A 27,300-nucleotide genomic window follows, 5' to 3' on the forward strand; every position below is an offset into this window, starting at 1 on the left:
TCTTTCCCTGAAACTCAACAATCATACTGTACATTTCTTTTATAATGAGGTAAGTGAAGAAAGAGTTGCAGTATAATGATAAAGAGGACTTTAATTAGAAATTGATAGCAATTTGGCACATTTAGTCACATTTTGGCACATAATTTAGTCTCTTGTCTCGGCATATCCTGCATTTATTTTTATAACAGTAATATCAGTGATTGAGAATTCATTTGTGGGGATCTCTGCAGAAGCATGATAAAGAAGGTCTTTGTCCTCATACAAGTATAATAAAACAAATATCTGGAACTTAGTGTTATATTGGACTGTTTCAGTAGTTCTGTCTGCTTCCTTGAGAATTCAGCTTGTTTATGCCTTGTTTTCTTGTGCTTTTGTAAACAGGATCTTTTCTGTTGTACCACTTGGCTCTAAGAGTCTTAGTTCAAGTCTAAAAAAACTGAGTAATCAAAGGCCAAAGTTGAAATGGATTTTTCCTCACTCCATTCCACTTTTTGCCAGAAGAGGGCATTAAATCACTGAGAGTTAACATGGAATGCTCTTGACACTTAGAGGTTTATTTTAATGCAGAGCTACAAATGCAGCTGATTGTTCATTGTAAAATCATTTTGATTACTTAAGTAGAAGGTAAAAATATCAGAGTTACACATGAAAAACATTTTTCATACAGAATCCCAACAAATATGCTGTACATTTCTTACTTAGTTCATAAATACTTTTGTTCCTCTTGTTACAGCACACTAACGACTTCGCTTTGTACACTGAAGCTATTAAATTTTTTAACCACCCAGAAAGCATGGTTAGGATTGCTGTGAGGACGATAACTTTAAATGTCTACAAAGGTATGCTTTTTATATATTAAAAAGGCATGTGTACAAAGTGCTTGTTTCATTGTAGTTTAATTTCCAGTTATTTACATGTAAGGGTTTTCTATCTGTTTTATGGGATTGAAAAGCTTAGCATGTTAACATGCTTCAGATACACATTTTTGGTTTTTATGAAACAGAACCCTGAACCTACAGTATGTACTTGTAAATGGTATTGTTTCCTCACAGATGAAACTGATCTAAAAAACCCAAAAAAGTATCAAGCATACACAAAAAACTTTAGCTTCCCTTCCAACAGAGATCAGAATGTGACTGTAGTTAAAAACAAACACAACAACACCCAAAACCAAAGTGCTTTAAGAATATAAAGTATTTCTTACTTATGAACTTGAGCTTGTAATGTATGAAGCAGTAACCTTGCTGGCTACATCACTTCCTTTCAGATTTGAAGTGCATTAAAATATGCTTGTAGAGCTCTTTGGTGCTGCAGTCACTCCAGTCTAAAGAAGAGCTAGACCATTCCTAGAGATGCCCAGTGAAGGCCAGGAAGTTGCAGTCACAAATTCCTGTACTAGACTTTCCAACAGGATGTAAGGGGGGAAAAAAAAGAAAAAACAAATAGTAACCAATAGTTAAGCACTGCAACAGGTTTTCCAGAGAAACTGAGGATCCTGTTTTCTTTGAGATCTTCAAAACTCAACAAGGCCCTTAGCAACCTGGTTGAATTTTGGAGTTAATGCTACTTTGAGAATAGGTTTGGGCGAGACCACATCTAAAAGTTACTTCCCCTAGATTTTTTCCTTGGGGTCTCTAAAACCTGTAATACACTAAAAATATCACAGTCCTCTCTCTAGAAAAATTGATGTGTTTTCAGAACTTCTACCTCTGAAATCAGCATGCTGTAAGGTAGTATGTATTATGGAATGTGTTCATGCAGGGCTTCTTATTCTTTAATCCATTCTAAACTAAATTACATTTTTAATTTACACAACTTACTATCAATTAAGAGAAACAATGATTTGATGACAGTCTTTATCACAGACAAATATAATGAAAAAATGACATTGCAAATAACTGGATAGCCTGCATAGCAGATAGGCTCTTTATGGTGTTGACTGCAGGGGACAAAATGTCTTTCTTTTGTGTGTTGAGAAATGGGTATTCGGTACTTGTTTTCTACTTCAAGGAGCTGTAAATCCAAATATGAGCTCACGAAAGAGCAAAGTGCAGGCTTCATATCCTAGTTCTTACATATTTATGTAAATAATGTTATGGTAAAAAAATGTACTTGTCTCCAATTTTCACTGGATGTTGTAGTGATTTAAAGGTTAGAGTTGAAAAAACACGTCTCAGATGTTCAGGTTTCATAATTTTCTGACTACCCATTTGCATGTATTCTGATCTAACACCCACCCTCTATCTTTTAGTTTAGATGCTTTGTGCTTTAGCTTTTTAAACCCTTTTGTAGGATGTCACTATCCCAGTTCCTAATCCTGTTAACTGTTGTCTGTTTCTTTTGCCCTTCCTTCACTGATGATTCCTGTGTTCCTTAATGCAGTGTCATGTAAGTCTAACTAGCTTGACTTTCAGCATTACTGCTTTATTTTTACGCTTTTTTCTCTTCTTTTTAATAAAAAATGTGCTAAGAAAACCTTTCTGAATTCCACTAGATTTGTTTATCTTCAGACCTATATAAATATATTGGTATTAGGCTAATTCAAGCCAATTAAGAATTGATATGACGCTTTTGTAGATGTCCATTTCATGCATAAGATCATGTCAGGTATATACTTGTATGAAAAGCCAGCATGTTATCAAAATTCAGAAGATACTTTGTTTATTTCTTAAGAGTTAATAAAAACAATTGGCAACTGATTTTTCTTTTTAACAATTTCTCTTCAGTGGACAACCAACCTATGCTGCATTACATTAGAGATAAAACTGCTGTCCCTTATTTCTCTAACCTCGTGTGGTTTATTGGAAGCCACGTGATAGAACTGGATAACTGTGTGCAGACTGATGAAGAGTAAGTTTTTACAAATGCTGGACATTGAATGGAAATGCTTTTCCCAGATGTTGATTTTTGTCTTGTGTTTTCTGTAGTAGTTTAGTTCAGCTAGTTTCTGAATACCTTCCCCTGTAGACAGGTCAAGGTTTTCATTCTTGCAAAGATTTTTAGTGATTCTTTGAATTAAGTGGTTAGTTCTGTGCTAATACCCATGCAAGTAAATTAGTGGTTGGCAACATGCTTTTACTTAATCTTTGTTTTAATTCTGCTAAATTTAGACACAAAAGGTATTTTGTGCTTCTCAGTTTTATTAACTCCATCTTTTTAATGTTCCTTTTCTGTGTATCATCTCAGCAGAACAGCTTTCTGAAAAGATTCTAGTAAAAACATTTAAACTGGAAAGGTGAATACTTACTTAATATGTGAACTGTCAGACCTGAAATTCCTGTGTAATTTTCCACTATCAATGACAGAAAAATATTTTGTTGATTCAGGTTATTCTTGGTTTGCCTTCCCACTGCCACCTTAGAATGGGCATCTGTTTCTTGCTTTCTTAAAGTGGTAGATGTTAAATACAGCATAGATTTCTTCTTTTATTTTTGGAAACAAATCTTCCCATTTTTTTATGGGTGGTTTGTGAAAAGACTCTGGCAGTGGACAGTGAAGTTCTGTAAAAACATTGCTTCTGGAAACTTAGGGGAAAAACTTGATATGTCCATCCTAAAGCACAGATAAGACTGAATATTGTTTGCTTGCTGCATTAGTTGACTTCACTGAAAACATCTTTAGGCAGTCGATCTGCATAAGGTGATCTGTGGAAGGGATGCACAATTAATTCTTTCCTTAAGTTTTTAAGACTTTGACAATTGATTTATATCTGAGCCTTTCTGCTCTCTTTTTCAGGCACAGAAATAGGGGCAAACTGAGTGACCTCGTAGCAGAACATCTTGATCATTTACATTACCTTAATGATATCCTTATCATTAATTGTGAATTTTTAAATGATGTGCTGACAGACCACCTACTTAATAGGCTCTTTCTTCCCCTCTATGTGTATTCATTAGTAAATCAAGATAAGGTAAGCTAATACCTGCAAACAATTAAGTCTTAAAGGTATTACTTGCTTTCAGTATGTATAATGATTTATTCACCAGGTGTATTCTGTAGTAGGGTTAATACTGTTGATACCTCTGTTTGTGTGTTTTACATGAAACAGCTTAAATAAGGTGATTGTAGGGGGAATACCCTGAAACTGAATTTAAGGGCAGAATAGATGAAATTTTATTTACCAGACAAATACTGTTTTGGATGATGTGGTTGTTAAATGCTAACAATGGTGGAGATGAGAAGAGTTGCAAGTTTGGAACAGGGTTTAAATTTTGCTGACTCTGGGAGATACTTGATTTCCTTTTCTGATATGGTAGTTTGTCTCCTGGCAAAAGCAGATTATAATACCTTTTCCCAGTACACGTGCAAATTTTCTGTGGTGTAAAAATCCACTCCAGGGAGAAATTATAAACTTTTGGGTTTGCTACTTGATTCTTTCATTTGTAGATAAACTATGTTTGAATGTGCTTTAGTTGAATTTATTTGTAAAGCATAGCCTTTAAATTTAGTGGAAAGCAAATTTGTAATGAAATAGAAACTATTCTTTTAAAACCTGTACAAGTTCATGTATCACTTGTCTTTTTAAAAAATAAATAAATTCAGTTAGGTTTATTTCTGTTTGTGGGGTTTTTGTTGTTGTTTTTCCCACCCTTCTTCTTAATCTTCTGTAGTGCTGTTTGTTCTTAAGATACACAACACTGAATTTCAGGATACTTTCATTAACCAGGGGTCAGGTATCTTGCAAGTTAATGAGTGAACTCAGTATGTCCAGTGAAGACTAGTCAGCTTCTTGTCTTGCCATTGATTAGGCCATTGAAATAGGATGAAGCAGACTTCCTGACTTTTACTTTCATTTCAGCTATTCTAACTCTTTGCATTCATGCATGCACAAAAGTCTGCTTGTCCTCCTGTTTTCAGGCAGATGTCTGTTATTACAAGGTCAGAGATATTTGCGATTGTAAGATTGGGCTGTTCTTACCTCTTGAGATAGTAACTGATGAAATTATTTGGTGATGTTTTTTAAAGTATCACTAATTTATTTTTAGCAACATTTTCTTTACTATTGTTATATAAATTTAGCACTGTTGTGCTCAAGTTATACTTCAAATACTTTTGCCCAATGTGATTTACTCGATTTAGAGAAGTGTCTGTCAAGAATGTGTTTTTATTAAGTGGGTAATATTTCCTTGTTTCTGTATAGCTAATTTTTAGAGCAAACTTTAATGAATGCTAACTGAGAAGTACTTTTTGAAGGAATAGTAGCACAGTGAAAACAAACATACTTCTCAGATAATTATCTGTTAAATTTAAGTTACTGAAGTGACTACAACAGACAGTGATCAATAGCGATTTCTTTTTTAAGCATGTAGAGTAAGGCATATGCTTATTTGGAGAGTCTTCATTTGAAATAATTTACAAGAAGTAAATGTTAAAGAGCATGATGCTTTCTGAACGTTCTGTAGAAGAATGTGGAACAATACAGTATCAAAAGGTTTTTTTTAATAAATTACTAAATAATGTAAATGCTTTAACTTTTTATAAATAAATCAGCATTTTTCATAATGTTTTTTCTGTAGGGTGGAGAACGTCCAAAAATAAGTCTCCAAGTTTCTCTCTATCTTCTTTCGCAAGTAAGTATTTTAAGTATTTTGTCCTATTTCAGAATATGTTTTGCAGTAGTGTTATGACTTATAAATTACTGTATTTTTATCTATTTTGGCAAAGCCATTAAAGACAATTTGGCAAATGAAGTTTTAAACCTATCGGTTTCCATTTAAAAAAAAAAAAAGTAGTCAAGATCATTTGTCTTTTTATGGAGAGACTAAACAGCTTCTTACTTGAGTTAATACCGTTCTTCTGAGGATCCTATAGCACAGGCTAGCCTTTAGAGCATTCAGCAATTATAGTTTATGTATGCCACCTGATAAATAGTGCATAATAGAGCCATGCAACATGCTAGGACAGAATTTAGTAAAACTGCAGATGCTGTATTGCACTTTGAATCTGCCTAAGCTATGGAAGATTCCAGGTTTCAATTTTCCTCTTCGAAAAATAGAGAGCGCAATGATCTCACATGGTTTTTTGATTGCTTTTTAAAAAAACAAAAAAAAACCCACAACCAAACAAACCCCAAAAAACCATCACCATCAAAAACTCAAAACTTTCTCACCATTTGAATTTCATTGTGCCTATACCTTAAATCTATAATTAAGTACTTGTTATTCCTTATTCTTACCGCTCCCATCTCCTTTTCTTTCTGGAACTTATTTTCAAATTAAGATAGTTTTACAGTGGTGTTTGGTGGGTTTTTTTGTTGTAGAGAAAAATAATCTTTTCTCCCTGTAGTCTTCAGTGCATTGCTATGAGAGTAGTTTTCTTAAACTAAGTTCTCTTAAAATAGCTTTGACTTGAATTCATAGAATTTATACTTTTTTTTTTTCTTTGAACCTATGATTTTACATTAGTCATTTTATTATGGGCTGGCCCATAGTTTCATCTTCTTTTTTTTAGAACTTTCCTGAAAAATGTGTTTTTTCGGGATAATATAATTTGATGCTTCTTAATTTAAACCTAAAAAAATGTGATGATGTGGGAGTTATTTACCACAGATAAAACATTGGGAGCAACATCTTGTAACTAAGGGGATCTGTGTCATGGGATGTATATGTTGACTTCATTTAACCTCTTTGATTTCAGCACGGAAATATTGGGTAGGTCACTTCAAGATTTGCATCTATGTTCTTTGTTGTTTTTAATAAAGAAAATGGAACTTTTTTCCTAACCATAAAGAATTGGTAACAAATGTGTATTGGAATGGGACATGATGTAGAAAATTAAGCTACTTTTTGTGTAATTGGCAGAAATGTATCTTTTTCCACCTCTCTTTAACCTAGAGTCTGTCTTTGATGGAGTGGGATCTGAAAAAGAGTGCACTGAGTATCTGAAAAACCTTCTTTACTGTTTCTGTTACTGACACCAGGCATACACTTTATGCATTATTGATATATTTGAGACAAGTGCTTGAGAGACTTGTGCTAGCACTGCTGTGGATTTTCATCCACTGGTCACAAAGCGAACATCTAACATACTTATGCCAAAACATGCCTGTGTCAAGCTATGCTTCCTGAGTTAGAAAAAGCTTGAGTGATTTGTGAGGTTGTTCGACATATTTTTGAAGTGTGTTGCAACTTTCCAAAGTTTTACAGAGGTCATCACCGCACGCTAATAATCACTTCACTTTTGAAGGTCTGGAATGGTTCTGACTTTAATCAGAAAACCTGTGGATCATGTTTAGCTAAATATTGTCAAAACAATGATTAGGATTACTGATTTAGAAATTATTTGGAGATTTTTTAGCTAGAACCATTGTTCAGGGATCCAGCTTTGATATTCCTGTGAAGAGAATGGATATAAGGTGACATAAAGCTATTGTGGCTGGACCTGAGCCGGTTCTGTCCAGAAGCCAATTGTTTGCTGGCCCAACCTTGTAAGCCTTGCCTCAAAATAGAATGGTTAGTGTAAACAGAGAACTCTGTTAAAGCACCAAAGCACTTCTGGATAAGTGCTTTAATGTTATAGGCAGTATGGCCCTTATTCCTGTGTTGGGTAGCTGCTTTGTAGCTAGACCATAATTTGTTGTGATTTCTTAGCCAGAAAAGCTGCTTCCGATCCCATTCAGCCTGTTGCATGACACTTATTTGTGAATCACTGCAAAGTAATTGTGTGCACAACACAGAACTTACTGGAATCCTGACAGTTGTTGGCATACAAGAATGGTAGTGGATGTTGTGTACCATAATCAGTTTGCATAGTTTCTCATAAAAAAAAATTTGTGGAGCAGTCTTAATTTGGGTTCCTTGCTAGAATATCACACAACTTTCATCTCGAAGTTGATAAGGAGAGAGAGTTTATGTTTCTCAGAAGGAGGGAAGAGTATGAAGAATTATTAGAACTAGGTAGCTTTAAACGTAGAGAAAGGTCAAACACCTGTAGAAAGGATTAGATCTCCTGGTTTTTGAAGCAGATTTCATGAACTATCAGTGTTACCAATTGTACTTTTACTGTATATGTAAGCTTGAGATACCAGTTTAACAAGGTCCAAGAAGTGTGCTCAGTGACTGAAATTGTGAAGCTGTATGTGTTTTGTAATACATGTCTGATACTTCTTTCTACCCTTCTTTTAATAGGTTTTTCTAATTATACATTACGCCCCTTTGGTGAACTCATTGGCTGAGGTTATACTTAATGGTGACCTTTCGGTGTTTTCTTCTAAAGTTGAGCAAGATATACAGACAAACTCAGTAAGTGGCCAACTAATCTCTAATACTTTTTTTAGAGGCAAAGAAAATATTTGAAAAATGAGATCAGGTATCTGGAAACTGGTAAGCTAAGGTGATTGTGCTTAGGAGAGAAGAGCAGCAATAGGGGATTTCAGCTTTTGTTGTTCAATATGATAGCCAAAAAATGCTTTGTGCAACTTTGAGTATTATGTCCTTGTTTAAATTGCAATGTTTTTGTGCATACGTATGTATTTCAGGTTGTGATATAAGAATACATAGGACATAAATTAGAATACGTAGTTGCTTCTGTGGGGCTCAGACACTGCAAAGGCTTCCATCGTTTTGATGGGACACTTCTGTAATCCAGTCTTCTGTCTTCAGTGGGTTTTTTTGTCAGGTCTTTGGTAGTGAAATAGAAATGAGTCATCACAACTTTCCTGTGAAATTATTTCCTTACGCAACTTGTAGTAGAAATGAGAGACTTGGAAAAAATAGCAGGCCTTATGGTAAATCCTTTGGAAATGGAAGGAAATAAAGATTTTTGTCTGAATATTCCCAGTGTTTTAGCAGTAAAACTGAGCATCTCTGAAAGTGTGCATAAGAGAATATAGACCACCCACAAATAGATGGGAATACTATCACTTTGTCATTGCCCTTGTACCTTCAGATTTAATCCTATGTAAATGTTGCTAGAAGCTGCTGTTAGTTTCTAAGTGGGTCATGTATATGGGTTTTTTTCCCTTTTGTTTTGGGTTTCACAGTTTGTGAAACGCTTACTTGCTACTTTTTAAAGGCCTATTTGGGGATGGTAAAAAGGGGGTATGACCTTACTTTGATTAAAAGGCCTCTGACTGTAGTTCTGTCTAAAGATTGAACATGTTCCCTAATTTCTGACTGGTCAGCAAAGAGTTACTGACTGAATGTTTAATTTGTAATATGCAATAGATCCGTTCTTAGGTGTGTTCTTTCCTAGCAGTGGCTATAGCTATGAGAGTTTCAAGGGGGAGATATGTTTCAACTCTTCCATGATACAAGTAAAATTTCTTCCTTACTGTTCAGTGGAAGCTGTGTGGGCCGTTTTTAGCCAGTAGCTTTTGGGTTCTGGTATTTTGTACTGTTGACCTTGATATTTAGAATCTAATCTTTTTTAGAAGAAAACTACAGTGGAATGGTAGAGCTGACTGAATACTTTGAAATAAAGCAATCTCTTACTTGTGTTAGCAAATGTCTAACCTTCTGCTAGCTGCTTACTGAATGTTATGTGTGTTACTTGTGCAGAAGCTGCTTTGTTACTAGGAAATTTGTGGCAAGAGGGTGGGGCTCCAGTTGTTGCAGAAGTGAGATTTTCTTTTCCTGTCATAGTTACCGTACAGAGGTGCAAAATATCTGTAGTATATGTTTGTGTGCTTGCACTGATATTAGGAATATTAGGTGTTTCCTATAAACTGCTGTTCATCTATTCTCTTATGTTTGTAATACTGTTTAGGTTGCTGCTTCTTACTGGTCTTAAAGATGTGTCCTCATGACATGTTAACTGAGAGTTCTGTCATACCTGACAGGTAGTAAAAGGTGGGGGGGGTATTGGCTTTCTAGGATAGACAAAATTGCTAGAGGTATGGCTTTGTTACAGGCAGAGCAGAGTGGTGGCACTTTTGGTGGATGAGAAAAAAAACTTCCACAGGACAAACTTTAGATTTTAATAAATTCAACCATGTTCTTCAATGAAACCTTGGAGAGGAAAACCTGTACTGTCAGAAAGGGAGGTTGGTTATTTGCAGAAAGAGCAGGGAATAATCTTCAGCAGCAGAGCTCCATGCCTTACTTCCAATGAGGGGAGCTATCAACTGAGCTGTTCTCAGTTGATGAGCATGAACAACTACTGAATATATTGCATGGTGTTTTCTACTGATAAGATATCTCAATGCAGTGAGGCTAAAGTCAGCTGTAGATATGGAGGCGTAGACAACTTAAGTAAAGGTGAGGCAGTCTCTTGTTTTGTGATAGGACTTCTTAGAGCAGAAAGTTCATTACTGAGCATTGTTAGCTATTTCAGGGGCTGTTCTTTGGACTATAAGGTGTAGCAGAATCATTGCGAAGTTACTACTGTGGCGTATTCTGTTTCAAAGAAATGACACGCTTCTATTGAATAGTAGAAGCTATTTCAGAAGCTACTTCAGAATTGCTTGTTCTGGGGTTAGTAGAGAAAAGTGATGAGCTTAGGTTTTTTTGGTTTTTGTTTTTTTTTATTTACTTTTTGACTGGGTGTCGTGATTTAACCTCAGCCAGCAACTCAGCCCCACACAGCTGCTTGCTCAGTCTCCCAGCGGGATGGGGGAGTGAATCAGAAGAGTAAAAGTGAGAAAGCTCGTGGGTTGAGATAAAGGCAGCTTAATAGGTAAAGCAAGGGCTGTGTGTGCAAGCAAAGCAAGGAATTCGCTCCCTTCTTCCCATGGGGAGGCAGGTGTTCAGCCATCCCCAGGAAAGCAGGTCTCCATCATGTGTAACGGTGACTTGGGAAGACAAACAACATCACTCCCAACGTCCCCCCTTCCTTCTTCTTCCCCCAGCTTTGTATGCTGAGCATGACATCATATGGTGTGGGATATCCCTTGGGCCAGTTGGGGTCAGCTGTCCTGGCTATGCCCTCTCCCAGCTTCTTGTGCCCCCACCCTCCCCCAGCCTCTTCGGTGGTGGGGTGAGGAGCAGAAACGGCCTTGACTCTGTGTAAGCCCTGCTCATCAGGAACAAAATCATCCCTGTGTTGTCAACACTGTTTCTGGCACAAATCCAAAATATGGCCCCATATTAGCTACTATGAAGAATATTAACTCTATCCCAGCGAAAACCAGCACATTGAGTTTAGAACTGTGTTTGTTCTTAAGTCAGACCCAATTTTATCTTTTACTACTTCCTTTCTGTTACAATTTCCCATGGTAATCATTCTGATAGCCCCAAAGCCACAAGCTTAGGAGAGTATCTGTGTTGTGTTGAGCCCCAGTTATCTCTACACCCCTGCTCTATACCTAAAACTGCTCATCCCTTGTAACAGATGTCTTGATATATTTAAAATGAAGTGTAACTGTCAGTTTCTAACTAACATGTAGTTTCTAAAACCTGAAGTAGAAACTGATGTCTATATTAATCTTCCTAATAAGATGAATTAAAGTGGAATGAGGTGTAGAGTATGGACTGAGAAGCAGGGTCACGTGTCCTCATGATAGGAGACTAAATGAGTAAAGAATACTTGACAAAAATAAAAGCTGAGAAGGGTTGCAGTTACTGTGTATAAACGCAGCATATCCGGAGTTATTTAGGGCAAAAGAGCAATGGTAGCTGTCACAACAGGAACAAATGGTACTTTTTACTGGAAGTAATTTTGTGGGAAAAATTCACCAGCAAATCTAATGGCTGATAGCTTGTGAATTGGCAATAACTTACCCATGGAGAGCTGCTGAACATAATAGGGCAGTAATGATTGCCCAACCTTCATTGAACAGGTTTTCCACCGCAAAGTATAGCAAATCAAAATACACTTTTCTTTCCATATATTTACCCTGTATTTATGGTTTTAGGTGGCATCAGGAGAAATATGAACTCTTACCTCATGATGAGAGTTGGATATGTGGGGCCAACAGAATGTATTTAAACTTGTTAGCAGTCATCACACTAAGGTTTACCTTATTTCCTGTGAGATCTGTTTTCCTGCATAATTCGGATGTGGGCCAGTTCTACCTATTTCATGTTTCTTGGTTTCTTGTTTAACCTACTTTCTCCTTCCCGTAAAAGTTGTTACTGGTACTACCTTATTTTACCAGCATACATTGCACAAGATAAACCATAATTGAAAATACACTTGAAAGACATTTTAAAAGTATAAAGTAGCAGTATCTCAAACTGTGTAATCAACTTAGATAAACCGTATACTATGTAAATTAATTTTAAATCTGATTTTAGAATGTTTTAAATATATAGCCTTGTTATATTCAGTGGAACTTTTTCTCAGCTTGCTTTCTTGAGATGGACCAGACCATGGTTCAGTGCTTATGAGCACATTGCTGTGTACTGGTCTCTTCTGTTATTTTGCGCATATGGCTAACAGCATATTAGAAATGCAAAGATGTTAAGTACATGCATTCTTCATAAAGAAAGTAGCTACAGGATTCTAGGAAGCAATTGTTAGAAGTGAATGCAGGAAGGGGAAAATGCATTATGCAATTTGCATGCTACTTTTCTTTTTTTCCCTAAGAAATAGGACTTAATGTGTTCTTGCCTTTTATTACGACTTTTCTGACCAGAAGCCATTGATAAAAGGTAATCTGGTTGCAACTCTGGTTGTTTTATAACCTTCCTATGTTGCAGCTTAATCAGACTAAAAATATATCAGAGAGGTTACTCGGGGACATGAGTGTGGTAAGTTTAACATTGTGGGGTTTTTTGGTATCATGAAAAATTCCTCCTACTATATTGTTTGTTTCAGTGCCAAGTGTAAGGTGATTTATGCAAGATTTGTATAAAGCATTTTTTTTTAAAAGTCAGAAGATTCAGATAAACATTTTTGCCTTTTGACTTGTAGAAGGCTTCTTCCCAGATCTTTTCCTAATCTCGTATTTTTTGTGTATAGGTGTTCCTTAAGTGAAGGGAGGGGTTTTTCCAAACTTTTTCTCTGAGGTCCCTTTGATGCACTTTTTTTCAATGCTTATTGTATTTGAGTCACCTAAGGCAAGGAATGGAATCAGTTTTGTATTTACTCTAGTCTTACTTCTTTTCTCTTGCTTGCCCTTAAATTTTTAACCCTTTAGCCAGTGTCAACTAAGTGTGATTGAAGTATTGAGGTCTGAAAGATAATGAAGTTCCTGTAGCAGTCTTGTTCAGCATAAACTTGTGCTGGCAGGAAGCTCCCAAACCACGTGTTTCACTTCTCAGTAACAGAGAGGTTTGGCTGATCAATGTTTATAGCTATGGGTGAGAGAGAGTATGTACTCTGGTAATCCAGCTGGCAGGCCTAACAACCGAGAAGGGAGCTCAAAGCATCACAGCTCAGAAACAATCTGCAAAATTGCAGGAAACAAAGTTCTGTTAGTCCTGCTAGTTGCAGACCTTCTCGTAGTGTCTTGTGTCTTTCTGTAAGAATACATTGACTTCTGTTGTTAGGATGGCGCATACTCTTGGAAATACTTATTTCCCCTGGGAGAAATTTGTCATCTAAGTTTATTTTCTTGCTCTATTAATAATCAGGAAAATCAGGTATTGATCGAATACTGTTTGCTGCCTTGTCCAAAACAAGCCTTTAAAGATAAACTTCTCATATCTTTGGGTAGAACACAAATATATTAAAGTCTAACAAATGAAGTGGTGTTGGTTTTCTGGACTTGGTGAGTTGATGTCTGGAGGCCCAGAAAAGGTTGATGTCAGTGCCATTTGTTCCTAGTTGATACAAGGGCTAGTACGCTGTTGAGAGAAGCTTAAGATTCAAAAAAGTTTCATGGCATAGAGGATTGGGTTTTGTCCTTGCTACTGCTAAAGACATTTAAAGAGTATATTTCATATTAATACATTGCTATCAACACACACTTTGGATTTAGCTGCCTTTATCCTTTTTGCAAAAAGTGTCTTAATTTTGTATGTACTAGCTGCCTCACCTGTTAAAAGTTCAAATAAGGGAAAAAAATGTAATAAGCTTCTATTGATTAAATAGGTAGTTCTGTATCTTCTTCTTTCAAGATGGCATACTTCTAATGACAGATCTTTAGGTTATGTTACTTTGGAGATGTTCTATTGATTTGATACAACTTGAGGTCCGCTTTCTTGTATTTTAAAATGGTTTTGAGATTTGTAAGTGGTATGCTAATTTACGTTCTAAAAACCCTCTTTTATACGAGCTGAAGTTTCTTTATCAATTAGAGTTGAAAACGTCTTGCTGTAACTCAGTGTAAACTCTTCAAATTTACAGGCAAAGTCAAGTATCAGATGTTTCATAAAACCAACAGAAACACTTGAGAGGTCTCTTGAAATTAACAAACAGAAGGGGAAGAAGAGGGTGCAGAAAAGACCCAACTATAAAAATGTTGGTGAAGAAGATGAAGAGGAGAGAGGATCTGAAGATAACCAAGATGACATAGATAAAACTAAAGGTACAGAAGTGAGTTCAAAGGGCATCAGAACAAGCAGTGAAAATGAGGGTGAGTGTACCAGCAAATAAAAATTATGCTTACAATTTGGATACTTTTATTTATTGTATGGACCTAGTTGTGTCTGTTACGTGACTTGTTCTCTTGTTGCACTAGGTAAATACGGACTACCAAATTTTTTTCAGTCTTTGGCTGTATTTTTTTCTCATGTTAAATCATTCTGTCCAAACATGTACTTCTAATCTGATTAAAAACCATGAAAGTGTTTCATATCTTCCTGTAGTCTTCGGCCCTTATCACAAATGCATGCCTTTCACCTAGGTGTACATGATTATGGGGCACTTGATAAGTAGACTTCACTTCTTGCTGTGGTTTGGAGGGAAGGGTGGCTACTATTGCTTGTTTATTTGCCAAAATAATCCGTATATATACTTTATATATGTTACGTATATGTATAATTTTCTTACAGCAGTTAAATTCCTTAAAGAAATGTAAGCAAACTTCTTTATTGGGAAGAAAATTTGCCTACATCTATTCATTCATTAACCTTTCTGAGGTTATGGTTATACCTCTTATATAGTTGAATCAGTCACTTCTAATGCAAAATGGATAATACAAAAGAACTTGCCATAATTTTGTTAAAAATATCAAATTTCTGTGGGGTTTTTGGGTTTGTTTTGGTTTTTTTTTTTTTTTTAGAAATAGAGATGGTAATCATGGAGAGATGTAAACTGTCAGAACTGTCTATCTCTGTTGTGACGGAACAGAATACAACAGATGAAGAAAAGAGTGCAGCTGCCTCTGGGAATGAGATAACAAACTGGAACAGGTACAAAGGAACTGTAATATATTTTGCTGGATTGGTTCCTTACTTGCCCTCCCATTAACTCTCTCGCTTCTCGTAAGGGATGTTTCAAATCTACCTCCAATTAAAATTACAGTTCTTTTGGATCAGAAGTAAGTGAGGCAACAGAAAAATGGGATATGGCCTCTCTACTGATCAGTTTTGGAAATGGTCCTGTTCCTTTGTAAAGTTTGTGCTTTTCTTTATGGCAATTGTGAGGTCTTAAGTTGGTAAAGTTAAATTACAGACTATTAACACAGTAAAACCAGAATATAAATGCTCTTACTCCCGAACTCTCTAAACCTCTAAATTAAGCCAGAGAAGTTTTCTTAATGATATTTGCAGTCATATCTGTCAATGTTGTATACACCTATAGGGAAAAAAACAAGGAAAGTTCCTCAGTTCAGGGCTGAATTTTGGAGAATTTTAGTAGTAGTAGCTACAAATAAACCCTACTAGCCTATATACAGTTTCCAAGGTCCATTAGCTTATCTTAGGGTTATTGAAAACTTTCCTTGGAAATGCAGTTTTTAAGTGTTTCTGGGAGCAGAAATCGCCCTGACTTCAAAATTTAGACTTGGATATATTAAATACCCATAAGACACTTTCTCAGTAAGAGTTTTGCATTCTTGTTATTAGAATGCTGAAGAAAAGACACCAAATGTGCTGTCTCTGACACAAAAGTAATTGCAAATATGTTCCTTTGGGAAATGCACGTGTTTAATACTATTTCAAATTTATTTTTAAACTTGGGAAATGCTGCCTGGTATTCCCAGAATTTCATTCTGTCTCCATTATAGTTTTGATGTAGCTTAGATTACATTCATTAATAACGGTAACATTTAATTTCATTGTAAAAGTGAAATTGAACCTTGACTTGAACTTGCTTTAAAATACATTGCTCTTGATTATTGATATTTTGACTAAAATGTGTGCCAAATGGCTTTTAGAAAGAAATTGGCAGTGACTGCATTGAATACTAAAGCAACCAGGATGCTCAGGTCTTGAAAAGTACAAAATACTTACATGTGAGATGCCAATGCATTTGGCAAATGTCTGTAAAGCACCCCGTTCCAAGATGTCATGAGGCTTGTAGGGCCTGTTTAATGCTTAGGAAGACTGAAGGCACTCTTGGTTTATTTTCAACATTGCCAATTTCTTTAGGCTGTTTTTGCTTTTATAGTTATGTTCTTTTGAGATCTACAATAGGAACATCATGTGGGAAATTTGAAGGTGTTGAACTTGGGCAAAGAGGGCTTGTAACTCAGTGACATTTAAGTATATCATAGAGGATACTTGTAATCCAGCTTCAGAAATGTACAAACGTATGACTGTAATGTCATGAACAGAGAGGAACAGTGTGTTCTGTTATTCTTGTCATAGCCTTGTTTTAGTAAAAGAGAGCATGTTGTTAAAAGGTGCATGGAGCTGATGTGAAGTGTTAAATACGTTGTTATGGCTTCAGTTGGGTGGCTTACTGAGGCACATTAAGCGTGACTGTGAGGGCACCACAGGTCTGGAATAGGTATAGAAGTACATTGTGTTCTGATGTTCTGATCTTAGCCCTTCTGACCCACAGCTAACTGCAACAATGAGTTTGTTGCGGATGCTTTTTGTCTGCTAGGTCTGAAGATAGGAAAATGTATTCATCTTTATGACTTTGGATGTTATTTTAATGTTATTTGGATGCAATTTAGGTAATGTAAGGATTTTCTTTCACTGTTTAAAAAAATACTTTGAGAGGTAGGAATTATCTCTTTTTCAGTCAAGGTTCTAAAGTCACCCCTTCTGGTGACTCTGACACTTCCCTGGTTGGTGTTTTGGGGGGTTTTTTGGTTTGGCTTTTTTTTTTGCCTGTCTGGGCCACCTGTGAAAATGGATTTAATTTCTACTTGTGCTCTGAACTGATTGGATCCAAGCCAGCTTAAGACAAGAAGCCAAGTTGCCTTGCCATCGGGCTGTGCTAATACCATCTGAATCTCAGCCATATCTCATCTATCCAAATGGCTTCTGGGTTAAATTGACCTTTCTGGTCTGTTCAGGGCACAGGCAAAGTGTGTTTGTAGCTGCCTGTTTGTGTGTCATAGGTCACATGTACTTAAAGCTAGGAAAACAAAGCTCATCTGCAATCCAAAGCCTGCTTTTTTCCATTCAAATGTTCCCTCCTTGTTCATTTTTCTTTCCTGCAACTGTTAGACAGTAAGGGTTTTGACTGATTGTTTTAGAGTAAACTAGCTTCCTCCAAACTTTTGGTGAAAACTGCTTTCTTGTAATAGTCAAAACTTTTCAACTCCATTTAGTACATGAGTTTTAGGGTAGTCTTTTTTTCTTTTTAATGCAGCAGTGATAGCAGCTCCTTGAAGTTATTTATGTATACACATAAAACAAGCTGTACAACAGTTCTACATATATACAAAATGTGCTACAAACAGCCCAGTAAATGTGTGAACAATCAATTCTTGGGAAAGTATTGTGTAATCCTGTTAAAACATCAGAATTAATGTTAGAATGTAAATACAAGTATGGTTGTAATCTGAGTACTCATAAACCAGTTAATTTTTGTTTAATGCCTGAAAATGTGCATTACTGTGAACTTGCCTCTTCCATTAGCTACACGTACAATGAGATAGTTACTCATTTTTCTGTAGATATGGTCTTTTTCTTCACTGTTTTAAAATTGCTCCTTTCCACAGGCCTTTTCTTGATATGGTCTATAACGCACTAGACTGTGCTGAAGATGATTACTATGCCCTCTTTGTGCTCTGTCTTCTATATGCAATGTCACACAACAAAGGTAAGGAATTTTTGCTTTTTCCAGAGAAAACTAAATGAGACACATGGTTTTAGACAGGCATGATCTGTTTGTAACTTATGCATGCCTTAAGTGGTGAGAAATTCTTTACATAGCGGAGGCAGAAATAAAATATGTTGTAAGGAAAAACAATTGCTAAGCTTCGCATTTAAGAATGATTTGGCAGAAAGCTTCGTGAACATCAGATAACTTGTTCTTCCATAGGTTTCTTGGAATTGGAACAGGATTATTGTGTTTCATTTTTAATCTCTTTATTTCAGTTACAGCCTGCTATATTAAATCTTGCATACATATGGGATCCAGTTCTTTCCCACTCTGCATGTACTGTGATTGCTACATGTAAGCCAAGTATAAAATGTTGTAAAACTTGTCCCCATATGTTAAAAATAAATCTTCGTTTATTTTAAACATTTAGATAATGCACAAGGCCTGAGAATCAGATGTGATTTTGGAAGTCACGTATTGCCTATTTGTATCCAGCTTTTACAGTCCTTCAGTAATTCCATTTATAGTATGCAATTCCTCAACAGCCTTCTCATCCATTGGGCTGTAATTGATTGAAAACTTGTTTAAGTTGTCAGTGTTCTATGCCGTAATAGATCTTGCAAGTCTCCCAAGGAGCCTGGACTATTTTATAGACTGGCAAAACTATGTGAAATGTGTACTTCATTAGAAAAGGTTACATACTGTCTGAATTATAAAGGATTATTATGGCTAGTTTTTTTTCTGTTTATCTTTGTGTGCATTTTAAATAGATTCCTTATGGAGCAGTAATGTGAACATATCATATATGTGAGTAATTCTGTGTTTCAGGAATAGAGAACTGAATTTAAGTTTGGTGTTTTTTTCTGCTTATGAGGATAGTTTCTATAACATACTAGTAATTTTAATTAATCAACTGCTACTGTAAACTGAGCAAAAGAGCATCAGGTGTGATGGTATGCTTAAACGTAAGGATTATGTTTAGCTTCAAGGTACCTCTAATGGGCAAGTAGAGTGGAAATGATTTGAGGGAGCTAGTTAAGCTGAGCCCCTCCTGTGCTCCTCCATCCTCTTGATGGCTTTATCTTTTTCCAGAAAGGAAGGAATGCTTCTCTGAGACTATAATTTGCAGACAATTTCAGGGCTTTCACAGTCTCTTATGACAAGAGATAATAACGCAACTAAACGTGACCAAAGATAGCACGGCAGCCTTGCCATGCTCTAGCCCTCTCTGACTTGCATCTCTGATTTCCCACCCTCCCCTGCAACCACTATACTTCTTCCAGAAAATGTCTTTCCTCAAGGGAATTTTAAGTATCACTGCGCTAGAAAACCCTGATGTCAGAGATGGATTCTCTTTTCTTAAAATTCATTAGTTGAAGTTGTGAATAGCAAAATCATTAGTTGTAACTTGCAGCTTCAGAGAGTCCCTGGAAGTCTTTCAACATCATTGTAAAGGAGTAAGCCTGCACTCTAGGGTTGTATTTCTTAAGAATTCTTCTATTTAAGACCATAGTCCTTCAGCCCAATGTATTTGCTTTCAGTGTAATTAGTCACTCTTCAATATCCTGTTTCCAGAAAAAAAGCCCGATATCCTCTCTTGTTTCAAAGACTATTTGCTTACATCGGTAGTATTGCTGTAAACAGTGAGGAATGGAGCAGATGCAGCCTCTTGCTGCGTAGTTTCAGCAATCTCTGTGCTGTTTACTTTTCACCTAATGTCCAGGGTTGCCAAAAGAAATGCAAAAGGCAGTGAAATATCTACTTTTAAGAGACTAAAAGTCTCTTGGCCCTAAAATTGGAGACCAAAGGGGTCTTTGCATTTAAGGGGTCAAAATCTACACTTCATTTCTCTGGTGGTCACATCAGCCCTCTACAAATGAAAGTTCTGTAAGCTATACGCATTGGGATTCCTTGTCAACAATTCGCCTGTTGCTCTTCGGAAGCTATTTCCCTTTCTCCCTCTGTCCTTGACTATATCTTACATGCTAGACAGATAATGACATCCGATTTTGGTCCTCACTGTCTTTCACCAACCCACTCCTCTTGTGCCCTGTAATAGACTGCCTTCAGCCTTGGGGAGCCATGGAATCAGTGCCTCTGTCTTGAAGAGGAGGGGTTTTACAAGCTATTGATTCAGTGCCCCTGTTTGATGCAAGAGTGGAATGTTGTTCTTTAAAAGCTCAGGAGCTGTACAGCTGCTCTTTTCTATCCCAAATTCAGTATCAATCATGGAAGGTGTCTCGGGATTGAGCTGGACCCAGTGTTTATATCTGAATTCAGTATAATAAAAATAAGAGATCTGCCTGCTTACAGACTTTCTCAAGGTCATGGGGCAATGATCCTTTTCTTTTCCAAAAGGGCATGAAAGTCTCTCTCCAAACATAGAGAGGCCAAGTTGTTTCCCGAGTTTCGGGAAGTAATGAATCTCTAGGAGTTGCGTGTCTAGGATCTGATTATCTATTTACTATCTGACAGAGATGATAAATGCTTTAATGAATGCTTGATCAGTTCAAACAAACAGGTAATGAACTGGAAATTTAGGATGATTTCTTGTGACTGAATGCAACACAAGCTTGTTCTCTGTACACCACAGGAAAATGAGTTGCAGTTTTCTATTTCAGTACATTGGCTATTTCAGATATGTTTCTGATTCTATATCTGGTCAGTCTGAATTTCACCTTTTCCCTCCATCCTACTCATTCTGGTGCTGTGGAGAAGGCTATAACAGAACACGTTAAAAAAAAAATCTGAATTTCCATAGCTTAACCAAGAACTTTGGTTTCAGGCCTTGCTTCTCAGTCTCTGTCACTAAACTGTCACTAAATGTAGACACCCTACTGAGGCTTTTGATTATGACTTCTTCCATTTGGATACTGAGTCTGCATTTTGCACCATGTTCTTGTTTAAAGAAAATGTGCCTGTTTTTCACCAGCAAGAAATATCCGTGTAAACAGGAAGAAAGAGTCCCAAGAGGTACATGTATGCAGCTAAATAGATTTGTTGTAAATTGTATCTGAGAGATCGTTAATCCCAGAAGGAGCCCTACATATATGTTGCTAGAGCATGTACTGTATCTCCAGAATGCAGAACTCTCCATCCTTGGCAGGCAGACAACCAAATGAAAGATGCTGAATATGAATTCTTTCACTGCAATTTCAACTTGGCTGCTTTGTTGAACACCTGCCTCATCCTGCCTCATTCCTCCCCCATGTTTTCTTAGTTTCCTTAATGTTTTTCTGCTGGTTAATCACCATGTCTTTCTGTGAGAGCTTAATATGCATATAGATATTCTGTAAGAAATTTTACTCATAAGCAGCTTTCCTTTCCAGAAGGGAGATTGTAGCTCTTTAGTAAACTATTAGATTGTTGTGAACACTAATACTTTGATAGCCCTGATTCCTTAAATGCTTCCTTCCCTCTCATGCCTTTCTTCAGTCTCATCATGACAGAGAACATTTCTATCGCTGTCATTAATCTTCAAACAGACCTTTTTAAATTGTTCCAAATACATATGGTTACTGAAGAAGTAAATCAGATATCACAAATGATGATGTTATGTAGAGTTAACTACAAGTTCAGGGTTGGAAGAAACAATAAACTGCAATATAGTCATGTTCTGTTTATTGCCATTCTTTAGGACAGGGAGATCTTCAGCAGTCCTTAACCAGTCTATTCTGAGAAATAACTTTACTATTCTAGAGGAATAGGTTGAAGAAAGATGGGTTTAGTTTCCTTATACAAGTCAGTGAGAATCTGTGACTTGTGTTGGGAGGGTACTAAATAAGAGGCTACTATTTACAAAATAAAATTCCTGTATTTTAAAACATACATGAACTGATCACTTACTACCAAAGTGGAATTCAAAATCAGACTTCCATCTCTTCCCCTTCAGCCTTTGTGCTCTTCAGATGTATGGCTTGACTTTAATTTGATTTAGATGCAAACAAATAGTCTGAGAATTCCAGATGTAGCAAAACGGTTTGTATGTCACCAATCACTTTGGGATTTGAGTGTCTTCACCCAGTAGGCCTCATTTAAGGCTGAGATTTTTCAGTGATAAATAGATGTGTTTAGTCTTTCTGTTGTTCCTCCTTTTCCTTGAAATAGAAATTTAAAAACTAACTTGCGCAGTTTTGTATTGCTAATTACACTCTTCTGAAAAAACTGCTACAGTCTAGTAAATACTTACCTTGAGGCATACTTCTGTTTTCTAATTTACATTTCTTCCTTCATCCCCCACAAAAGGAATTGACCCAGTGAAGCTGGAGAGAATTCAACTTCCAGCTCAACATGCTGAAGAGAGAAATTCATATAATCACGTACTTGCAGAAGGTCTCATAAGGATAATGAATTATGCTGCACAACCAGGTATCACTTTTTCAATATTTGTTTTCTTGCCAAGCTAGAATTTTTGAAGATGAGGAGAAAAAAAAAGCAAGCTACCTAGCCTCTTGTCTTTGAGGGAAAAGCATTTGTTTAGCATGCTCTTCTATGAACAATAAGTAGATAATGGTCTGTGAAATACCAGGTTTTCCTTGGTTGTTGAGGAATCAGAAACTCTGGATTTCTGCTGAATAGTTGTTTTTATAGTCAGAACTATACAGGGATCTGTTGTCTTAATTCCTACTTTCTGTGTTTTTGAATAAACAAAAATGATGAGATGTATAGTGATTTCAGTTCAATGTAGGATTTCATCTTGAAGGTATGATCTGTGGCACCTTTGCTTGTAAAACTAATCACAATGCAGAAGTAGTCTTGAAAGCTATGTGGTACCCTTTGCTTATAGCAGTCCTTTGTTGCTAGAGGTGATAGCAAAGTTTCCCTTCTTTTTTTTTTTTTTCAATCGCAGATTGTATTTTCAGTTCTGAACTGTTTTGCAGAAAACGTGGGGCTTTTTCCTGACTTCAACTTTTCTGTGAAATGAGGGATACAAAGCTGAGTGACCTATTCCACAGAAACATGATTTTTGTTCAAGCCACAGCTCTTCTCCCTGCACTTCCCCTCTTAAAACTTCAAATGAGTAGAACTGGTTTTCCCCTGAGAGTGACGCGCTATCAAATTCCTGATTGTCTACAGGATAAAATCTAATGCTTGTTTGACTCGCAAGACTGATCTACAGAGTATTACCTTGTTATGCTGGTGTGCCAGTCACAGATTAAAAGCGAGTTTATATAGAAATAGTTTGTACATTCTGCAGAAGGAGAGAATGCAAAATGAGGAAATGCATTTATTTAAACAAAAGCACTTCTGGGGAGGGGTTGAAATAGTGGGGTTTTATTAAGCTTGCTAAATGCTGTGTAGAACATCTCATTTTCTCTTCTTTTTGGCAGTACTGACCTTTCAGTTTCTGGCAGCATAGTGCTAACTTGCAAAATAGTAGATGGGAGTTGAGGTCAAAAGCTAAGATGTCTGTCTGTCTCTTGGGTATGTTGTCTTAGTGTTGATCACTGAGCTCAGACTGTACATTTCTAATTTTTTTTTAATTGTTCTGAAACTATAACCTTAAAATCTCAGTGCGTTCTTTCACTCCGATTTCTCTAGGTTCTCACATCCAGGCTGTATCTGAATGCTTTGAACTTTTTTAAGGAAAAGCTATGCCTTATTGCTACGCTATATACAAAACTTCCTTTTGTCTTGTAACTTTATCCATGCCAAACATCTGTGATTCTTCTGGAATTTTAGTGTAATTCCACCTGTGCATTGATAAGGCGTTGGTTTTGGCTTCTTTTCTGGTAGTATTAATCTTTATTACCTTCTTATTGCATGCTTCTGCCTTAAATTACTTTCTTTTAATAGCCACCAGCATTGTAAGCCAGCATCAACAGTTATCCTTGTCAGATAGGGTGTGTATGATAGAGCAAAGTTTAGGACAATAATCAGAGAAGAGTAGAAACATTTAAAAACACTGGGTAATGAGAAGAGGAATACTTAAATTGCTACTATTTGTATATTGAAATTTTCTTTTCATAGATGGAAAAATCCGTTTGGCAACTTTAGAACTTGGCTGCCTGTTGCTGAAGCAGCTTGTGTTTTCTAAAAATGGCAGCATCATAAAAGATGTTCACCTTGCTTGCCTTGAGGTGAGTATTTTCTTTCAAATTACCAGTCACAGCTTTACTTGGCTTAGAGTCTTGTAGTATAGTTGAATAAATTTGTTTCATTTCTGATTGCAATAAGCATAAATGACATTTGAGCTTCTAGAACATCTTTCTATTGGTGGCTCTGTGCAGTGAACATAAAGAATCAATACCCCATGCTCCATTCTCAGCTTTGCTGTTACCTTGCTATTTAACCTCTAACTTCTCAAGTAGGGTTATGTTTAATTTTGTCTCTGAAATTTGTATGTCGTCCATCTCAACAAGGTAAAGAAAAGTGCTTTTGAAACTAAACAGGCTCACCTAAGCTGTATTTTTTGTAAGTGCAAGAACTGTATTCTACCAAATTCTGGGCTGTGAGTATGGGGATATTAATAGACAGACTCTTCTGTTTGAGTTTTTGGGTGCTTTTTTAAAATGTGAATTTTGTGTAAATGGTGTATTTATTCCGTGAAAATGCAGTTATTTTGTCTTTTCTAGGGTGCAAGGGAAGAAAGTGTTCATCTCCTTCGTCGTTTCTATAAGGTACACATGCAAAATGCTGTAAGAAAAAGTCCTCTACATAATGGAGAATTAGAAGCAAGTCTGCAGCCCAGTCTCTATGTAGTACCCAAGGCAGCACTTTTTTTAAGATGGGAACTCCCTATTTGTGATGGAGGAAGAAGTGTTTCTTTGGAGGATTTTCCCGCTCCTTTCCTGCCCTTCCCGTACCACACTGGCATATGTCACAAAAAGGCTGTTAGAAGTCTCCCAGGGTTTGTGCTGGAGGTCAAGTTAGCAGTCATGTTCTTTTGTTGCAACTTCTATGTATTTCATGGAAGCAAGCCACACTATTAAACATTTCTGGGATTTTATCATTGACACTAATACAAATTATGTTTCTTTTTGGCATTACTTTTTATTTGTGTCTTATCTGAAGTGATGATCTAAAATTTTACTTAATCTTTTTTCTTATTGGACACCTCTGCATCTTTTTGCCTTTCTTTTTGTATTGTAAGCAATGAGAGAAATAAAATTTTTAGCCCTAGGTGTTAACTTCTGTATAAGGAGCAGTAAATTCATGACAGATTTCAAGTGTCTAAAATCTCTTCCTGTTTTTGTCAGAATCTTGAAGAATGTTTTCTCAATATAGCTTACAAAACCGAAGTAACAGTGGGTTGACTGTGGCTAGTTGCTAGACGTCCACCCAGCCACTCTGTCAGTCCCCTCCTCAACAGGCTGGAGGGAGAATATATGATGAAAAAATCTTGTGGTTAAGAAAAAGACAGGGAGATCACTTATCAATTATCATCATGGGCAAAACAGATGCAATTTAGTGAAAATTAATTTATTGCCAATTAAAATAAAACGAGATAGTGAGAAACTAAGACAAATTAAACAACACCTTCCCCCCACCTCTCCCTTTTCCCAGGCTCAACTTCGCTCCTTCATTATTGAGCATTCTATACCCCTATTGAGTGGTGCAGGGTGGGGGGAAAGGAGGGTTTGGGGTCAGTCCGTAACAGTTCATTTCTGCTGCTTCTTCCTCCTCATGCTATTCCCCTGCCCCTGGGTCCTCTCCTCCATGGGCTGCCGTCCTTCAGGAAAAAAAAAACTGCTTCAATGTGGGTCCTCCACAGACTGCAGTTCCTTCAGGGCAGATGCACCTGCTCTCATGCTGCAGTGTGGATATCTGCTCCACCGTGGTCTTCTCCATGGGCTGCGGAGGAATCTCTCTCTCCTCCTTAAGTGCCATCAGTGTTACTGAAGGGCTGTGTCCTGCAGTGGGGCTGCCTGAGGTGGCTGGAACAGGCTGTGTCTGGCATGGGGCAGCCCTGGCCTCTCCTCACAGCAGCCCCTGCAGGCCTGCTGCTGGGTCCTGGACAGGAATACCCAGTACATAATTAAACAAAACCAAAGAAGCATGACTCCATAGCCATAAGGATTCATGATATATCCATATCACTTTTTTTGAAAGGGAGAAGAAATTTTTCTGGATATGTTTGAAGATGAATACCGGAGTATGACAGTAAGTGACGCCCCTTCTGCCCTGCCAAATCCTCAAACCCAGATACACCACAGGAGCAAAAACATGCACTTATTGATAACTACTGTCTATGCTGGTATCTTTATTTCTGAGAGTAGAATAATGAAATGTGGTGGGTTTTTTGTCTCGGAGGAGTTGTGCCTAAACTTACATAAATTTATGTGAAATTTCACAGCTCTTTATTAAATAAAAGCCTTTCTGAAAACTTTCTGAAAGTGAGTATACAAAAAATTACTTTACCCTGGGAAATGAGGCATTGGATTATTTTTTTTTCCCTAGTTATTAAACAATGTGAAAATCTCCTGTACGTTTCTAAAGCCCGACAAGGTTTCAGTTTTGAGTGGGGCCACTTTACTTGTGGCCGCAGTATTGGCTGTGAAAGTTTTAAGAGATTATTAAGCTTAATCTCAGATAGTTCATATTTAACCTGTAAACGTGTTTTAAAATTAATTGTCTGTTTCAGTTCTTTGGTTAGAGTTCAGATAAAAATACTTTGGGTAGTCAGTTACACATTTTTTTCTGTAGCGATGCACGGATTTAATGAGCAGCCACTAGTTGTCTTTTTGAAAAAGCACAATCTACAGTTGGTGTGTTGCAATAAATCTTCTAATATGGGAAGCATCTTGTGCATATCTTTATCTTATTTAATTTTTTAGTAGTTAAGTGTTGCTGTACTTTTAGTTTGAGAAGTGGCACCGTTTTTATGTTGGAAGTTCAGTATATGTATAGGATTTTCTGTTGTATCTCTGTTTCTGAGACTGCATTTTTTTTCATTTACCATAAAAGGCAGAGCTACTTCCTGAAACTTGAACTTCGTTTAACTTAAAGCCTAGTTATTTGCCTAGCTAGCGAATGACTTGCTGTGCAGGCTGATTTAAGTGCTAAGTAACACTGATGTCTTGTCAGATGAGTTGTGTAAATAACATGGTATAGAGCTTTTATGGAGGCAGAAGTATGCTTGCTCTGTCTGAATGACAAAGAAAGGAAAAAGTCATGTCTTCATTAACAATAGAGAACAAGTTCAGAGGAGCAAGTAAATTGAACATTGTAGTCCTTAGTATTTTTGCTTTCAGCAGTGAGTTTCCTTTTTTAACGTTCTTCACCTTTTTGATGTAGAATGCTGTCCAAACCACTGTACACTCACGTGACTTGCATCTGAAGTGTTAACTTGTTAGAAATTTTAGTTCTGTG

General features: G+C 36.7%; 1 protein-coding gene across 6 annotated transcripts in view; it reads left to right on the forward strand.

Annotated features, from left to right (window-relative positions):
- The window catches only part of CLEC16A (C-type lectin domain containing 16A), a 77,142-nt gene that overhangs the window by 2,444 nt on the left and 47,398 nt on the right, over positions 1 to 27,300 (forward strand). For 4 of the 6 annotated variants that reach the window (XM_035891066.1, XM_035891061.1, XM_035891063.1 and 1 more), the window contains exons 4-16: positions 1 to 49; positions 734 to 839; positions 2,727 to 2,850; positions 3,736 to 3,910; positions 5,517 to 5,570; positions 8,127 to 8,240; positions 14,170 to 14,398; positions 15,047 to 15,176; positions 17,885 to 17,985; positions 22,234 to 22,356; positions 23,959 to 24,068; positions 24,564 to 24,608; positions 26,041 to 26,091. In XM_035891066.1, coding sequence (XP_035746959.1) covers positions 1 to 49; positions 734 to 839; positions 2,727 to 2,850; positions 3,736 to 3,910; positions 5,517 to 5,570; positions 8,127 to 8,240; positions 14,170 to 14,398; positions 15,047 to 15,176; positions 17,885 to 17,985; positions 22,234 to 22,356; positions 23,959 to 24,068; positions 24,564 to 24,608; positions 26,041 to 26,091 — 1,411 coding nt within the window. The remainder of the gene's footprint in view (positions 50 to 733; positions 840 to 2,726; positions 2,851 to 3,735; positions 3,911 to 5,516; positions 5,571 to 8,126; positions 8,241 to 14,169; positions 14,399 to 15,046; positions 15,177 to 17,884; positions 17,986 to 22,233; positions 22,357 to 23,958; positions 24,069 to 24,563; positions 24,609 to 26,040; positions 26,092 to 27,300) is intronic. The other 2 variants (XM_035891062.1, XM_035891064.1) reach the window with 2 other exon arrangements.

The sequence above is a fragment of the Egretta garzetta genome, unplaced genomic scaffold (genome assembly GCF_000687185.1).
Source record: "Egretta garzetta isolate BGI_Z169 unplaced genomic scaffold, ASM68718v1 scaffold153, whole genome shotgun sequence".
Lineage (NCBI taxonomy): Eukaryota > Metazoa > Chordata > Aves > Pelecaniformes > Ardeidae > Egretta > Egretta garzetta.